At 43.6% G+C, this 5,695-nt stretch overlaps 1 protein-coding gene across 1 annotated transcript; it reads right to left on the bottom strand.

Annotated features, from left to right (window-relative positions):
• Positions 1–433: 433 nt before the first annotated feature.
• Positions 434–3,357, bottom strand: LOC134471222 (mammaglobin-A-like). Its single transcript, XM_063229289.1, has 3 exons — positions 3,210–3,357; positions 2,115–2,302; positions 434–637 (listed from the first exon to the last, which is right to left on the bottom strand). Exons 1-3 carry the CDS (start codon positions 3,262–3,264, stop codon positions 596–598), a joined length of 285 nt encoding a protein of 94 aa, XP_063085359.1. The 5' UTR covers positions 3,265–3,357; the 3' UTR covers positions 434–595.
• Between the last annotated feature and the right edge of the window lie 2,338 nt (positions 3,358–5,695).

Raw genomic sequence — 5,695 nt, 5'->3', positions numbered from 1 at the left:
TCCATAGACACGGGTTCCTGTCTTTTTTTCAAATTCAAGTGGCCTTGTGTCCTTTTATGTAATACTCTAGATAGTGTTCACGGACTGGAGGAGGAGAAAGTCTCCATCTGTTGACCATCCTCCTCTTCCATAAACTGGAAGCCATAGGGGCAGGCCTCAGGGAGCACATAAACACAGTGGTGGCTGCCAGGCTTTGAGCACAGCCTGACCTCAAAACTCTGAGCTAGAGGACCTCAGGGAGGTTCACGAGAAGATGCCAAAGCCTTCGTCTAGAGAGAGGATCTGTGCTGGGGACAGAAAGGGACAGTAAATGTGCTTTTGAGGCTCCTCAACAGCACACCCTGCAGCTTTTTAATGAAGAAGAATTTCTTTAATGATCTCATGTGCAGAAGTCTTTCAAAGTCTCCAGTGTTGTGGCAGAACAAACAGGAGCTTTAGTGTTGCAGATAGTTTATTGAAATGAAAATGTACTTAAGGTTTCAACAATTGTCTTGCAGCTTATAGGTAGAAGGAGAAAGGCAGGAAGGAAGGTTAGGTTCTGTAGCTTCGGCATCTCACTTCTTTTCATGCTCTGTAGTCTCGAGAGACAAGAGTCTTATTTATAGAGCTTACAGAAAATGCTGTTATATATTATGTTCTGTAAAACAAAAAGAGGGACATCATGAAGACTTTTAGCTCTGTCTTGTAAATTCAAATGTTGACAATCAAGTACTTTTCCTCTTGTGATTTTTCTGTGGTTGTGATGACTGTGTAGCATCCAAAAAAGCTCTGGAAACAGAACAGGATATCTCCTCACATGTCCCATCATCAGGTGATATTTATTGATACTAAAGAAGGCCTCTAGCTCCTTTCTCCAAAATGAACCCTTTCAATAATTTTTTTCCAAAGCTTCGGGGTCTTCTAAAGGGTTTACATTGAAATATGCCCTAGGTATAAGTTGTGAAAGAACTGCCACAGTAAACTACAGCGATATCAGCTTTTCAGCTGAGCACTGTTAAACTCTCTCCTCAAAGAAGGATGTGACCTCACTCAGTTACCTTATTGCCTTAAATGTTTAATGGCTGAAGGAAAACCAAAGACCTACACCTCTGCCTCTGTGGCCTGCAAAACACTGGTGCTCCACACTATGGATGGTAACTCTAACCTGGGTTGAAATAAGGATAATCACATTATCTTGGAGTGCAGGTGGTGTGCAGTTAAGTCTTATGCTGTTTGACATTTTCCCAAGCTTTCTACAACAAAATGAATTAACAAAAATATTGTAAGATTCTGAACTAAAATCTTACATAAATTGAAATTAGCATTTGTGTCATGCTTTCTTTTAAATGATCCATCAACCACTGTCCGTGTTCACTATCATAATGCACACTTGGCGTTTGACCAACATTTGATGTGGAATAAAAAGATCTAAGGATTTCAAACTTTTCTGCTAAACAGCTTTCAAACAGCTAAAATATGTGTGCGATTAGACAGACAACTTGAAAATCTTTAAAGTAGGTACAAACAATCTTACCAGAATGAGGTTTTTATGGATTCTACCAAACTGTCCTGTTTTTAGCATGTATTTTGTTTCAGGTGAAGCCTTCTTGATTTTTCTGATTGTGCCTAAAGATGATGACTGCTTTTGTTTTTCTTGCAGATGGGGTCTCAGTATGTAGTTCACGTTGGCCTTGAATTCACCATGTACCCCAGGCTGTCCTCAAATACACTGATTTTTCTGCCTCTGTCTCCTGCATGCTGGGATTACAAGTGTGTGCCAGCACACCCTGCTGAGGGATACTTGAGAATCACAATTTTACCCTTCATTGAAAATTTGTGTTTGCATGCGTGCCTGTCTGTGTCAGTGTAAATGTCCTGAAGAACTGAGGGTACCTAAGTCATTTCTTGAGAATTCTTTTCTTTCTTTTGGCTTTTTCACTTGTACTTTAATGATGATTCTAATAGTAAAGTAGAAATGAAAAGCTGATGAAGGAAAAGTCACCACACACCTTTTCCATCATGTGCTTTAGAAATGGAATGTGCCTCAGGTGCTTTGTCAGCATTGGCAAGAGACAGAGAGACTACTCTTTCCAGGTCAAGGACTTAAGAGGTATGAAAGAGGAAGGGAAAATTACCATCAGCTGCTGAACATTGGCCAGTGTTTCATCTGACTGGCTGAGAAAACATTGCTTGAGTTGCTCTGCAGCCTGTTCACTGGGCTTATCATCTAGGTAAGGTTGAAGAAATTCCTTGTACTGAGACACAGTCACATTACGTTCGATGGTTTTTGTGATTACATCCTCAAGAAGCTGGCAGCCAGAACCTGGGGAAGAAACAGAAGAACTGTGCCCCACTGCCATTGTTGAAACCATCATGTAGGAAGTTGAAAAAGCATGGAACTACTGGGTCTAGAATAGTGTTCACTCACCCTTTGAGTTCTAAACTACCTGATACCCAGAGCAGTGAGAAACAGAATTTCTTGTAATGGAGGGGACAGTGGGTGGCCAGTCTGTGCAGAGGAAGTGTTGGCTTGCTCACAGCAGCTGGTTACACATGGCTCTGCAATTTTGTCTCACAGATTGTTGAACACAATGCCTTTTGAACCACCCTCAGGAGCAGAAGGCTGAGGCAGCTTATGAAATGTGCAGAGCATATGACAGCATCGATGTCCACCATGTTGCTTTTGCCAGAGCTTGTTTCCCCTTCATGGCTGCAGGGGACTCCTGAGAATGAGTCCCCCTGCCAGTCAGCACTGATCACAAAGGTAGTGGGAGCCAAAGGGCCATCAGGGAGGTCCAGATCAGCCCCATCTGTTTGTTGTGTGGCCCTCAATATGTTTCCTGCTGGGTCATTTGTTGGAGTCTGGGCTTTCTCTCTTGAAGCTTTTCCATTTCCTTTCCATTTGTGGAGATTCATTAGTACTTCAAGGGAAACTTGTTTGTGTCAAATGCAAGGTAATCATTTGTTTCTACATTTGTCCCATTGGAACATCTGATTCTAGTATCAAATCTCAAAACCCACCCTGGTTCATGATAGCTGTGAACGTGCCGGCACACCTAAGTGCCAATGACACTCTGTGTGCCTCTCCAGTGTGGCTAGAAAGATTCCAAAGAGCACTCCTGATTGCCTGAAATTAATGTCCTGTGCTGAAGCTCGAGGACCAGAACTTCCACTCCAATGACACAGGCACCACCCTTGGTGAAAGACTGTATTCCCTGCATGGAACTCACCTGCATAGCAGCAAAAGGGCAGGGCAGCCAGCAGGAAGAGCAACACCAGCTTCATCTTGGGGCTGCTGTAGAATGTTCTGTCGTGTGTGACACAGGGGAGGGAATTCACTTGCAGGTGAGCACTCTGAACTCTGCTATTTATTACCCAGGTAGCAGCCTTAGTTCCTCCCAGGAGTGAGTGGACAATTGCAGCAGCTCCCTGGCAGTGAACCAGGAAACTTTGCCGGTGCCAAGGGGAAGCAGCAGCCTCTGGTCTATTTGCACAGAGTAGCAAGCTTGGAACTTAGACAATCCAGAGGTGACCATGATGGGAGTGCTTTAGGTAAGCTGGATGAGAAAGGCATTTTTAAATTACAATCCAACATTCCAGGTGAGATTTGCTGCCATGTCTGTCATGATGATTTGTGGCCTTGTTCTATTTTCCCTCCTTTCTTCCTATTCTGTCATCTCCTCATTTTCACACCCTCACCTCCATCTGCTTTCTTTTTTCCTTCTTCTGTAACGTGACAGAGGCTTCATGTCCTTGGGCCCTCTCTTAATCAAACACCTAAGTACAGAGTTCCAACTTGAATTTTACTAGCATAAAGTTGTTCAGTGGAACAGGAATTGATAACAACAGTGTAGTTCTTACTGAACTACAAAGCACTTGTGGTGGGGTCAGGACCCAGAGGTTCCTGTGATCCTGTGCTGTTGAGTTCAGACTGATGCTTGTCTTTACTGGAAATTGATATTTTCAAGAGCTCTTATTTCAAAGTAAGTATAGAACTGAAGTATGTGATGATCAGTGCATTGTTAAAAGCATAGATATCCTGGTGCTACAATCAGTCATGCGAATTGTTATGAAGCAGTATCTCTAGGATAATGACAGTAAGACCAGAGGTCCAGCAGCTGTGTCCTTGAAGATCAAGATCAGGGAGAATCTAGAAGAGTGGAAGCCACTCTTGTAGCTTCTCCATGACTTTGTGATGGCAACCTTTTAGTTGGGCAACTGTGAAATATACTATGCAAGGTGGGGACGCTTTAGAGCAAAGACAGCACTAATTGGTTTACAGGAGCAATGGTAAACCTGGACTGTCCTGAGCACTGAGTAAGTGTCACCACCCTTTTGATAAGGGACTCATTTCTCAAGCGGCGAACACTCAGGGAGGGATAATAACCCTCCTCAGGCAGAGCTAGCTATCAGCACAACCATGATATGAACCCCGGAGTTCTGGCTCTGGAGATCGCCTTCAACACTATTAAGCTCCTCACTGTGACTCTCAGGGCTGTCTACAGTGTGACTCCATGGATCCCTGTGGTCTCAAGGGCACTGCTGCCAAATATCACCTCCCAGTCTGCTTTCTGTGCAGGGCCTGCAGTTTTGTCTCAAGGCCTGTGCTCCCTGAAGACTCACATCCTCCTGCCTCAGTTACTCCAGGTTGAAAGTTCTCACTTATGGTATGAGCCTTGCTAAGGCCAGCACACTGCTCAGTGCCTTTAGAGTCTCCAAATGGCCATGCAGCCCCTCCCTCACAGGATCTCTCTGTGAGCAACTCTCTGCATACCCCAAGATCCTGATTACTCTTCTAGATTCTCCCTGATCTTGATCTTCAAGGACCCAGCTGCTGGACCTCTGGTCTTAGTGTTATTATCCTAGAGATACTGCTTCATAACAAGTCGCATGACTGATTGTAGCACCAGGTTATCTATGCTTTTAACAATTCACTGATCATCACATACTTCAGTTCTATACTTACTTTGAAATAAGAGCTCTTGAAAATATGAATTTCCAGTGAAGACAAGCATCAGTCTGAACTCAACAGCACAGGATCACATGAACTTTGGGTCCTGACCCCACCCCAAGTGCTTTGCTGGCTGAGGATTCAGAGGTCAGGAAGAGTGGAGACAGCAGAGGAGAAGTGGTGCTCATGAACATGTCACTTGTGTGACCTACCCTAGATGTGTCTAAGGCGCTGTGACCAGGAGCCAGATGTGGAAGCAGAGCCAAAGTCAGGTGTCACCAGTGGAGTGGTTCTCCCGGGCTTCTTCCCTCAGCTCCAATACTTTACACAATTCCTCATCACCGGGTGTATATGATTGAGCCATTCATCCTGTGCCAATGTGATGGGTAATTAGGCCCCTTAGTTTTCTTTTTAATTTTATTTAAGAGGAAAAAGAGAGAAACACAAAACAAAACAAAGCGCTATACGGGTACACGTAATACAGAACTACAAAAAAAAAAAAACAGTAAGAAATCACCTGTTAATAGATTACATATTATCATCTTAGAAATAGTTGCTCAAATCACAGTATCAAAGAATACAAAGTGGACATTCAAACAGAGAGACTGCAAACAGCTGTGTTCAATGATCCAAAAACATTAATATAGTCAGCTATTTAACACCCCTAAACACACTTGCTGTTATATCTAAGGCCCCTTAGTTTTGCATATCCACATCCCCAGTGGTCTAGGGGCTGGTGCCCTGTGCAAGTCCCATAGTTTTCTG

This window comes from Cavia porcellus, unplaced genomic scaffold (assembly GCF_034190915.1).
Source record: "Cavia porcellus strain 051 isolate PalLab524CR breed Dunkin Hartley unplaced genomic scaffold, mCavPor4.1 scaffold_17, whole genome shotgun sequence".
NCBI classification, from domain to species: Eukaryota; Metazoa; Chordata; class Mammalia; order Rodentia; family Caviidae; genus Cavia; species Cavia porcellus.
Note: the sequence above shows the minus strand (reverse complement) of the source record. Positions and strands in the feature narration are given on the sequence as shown.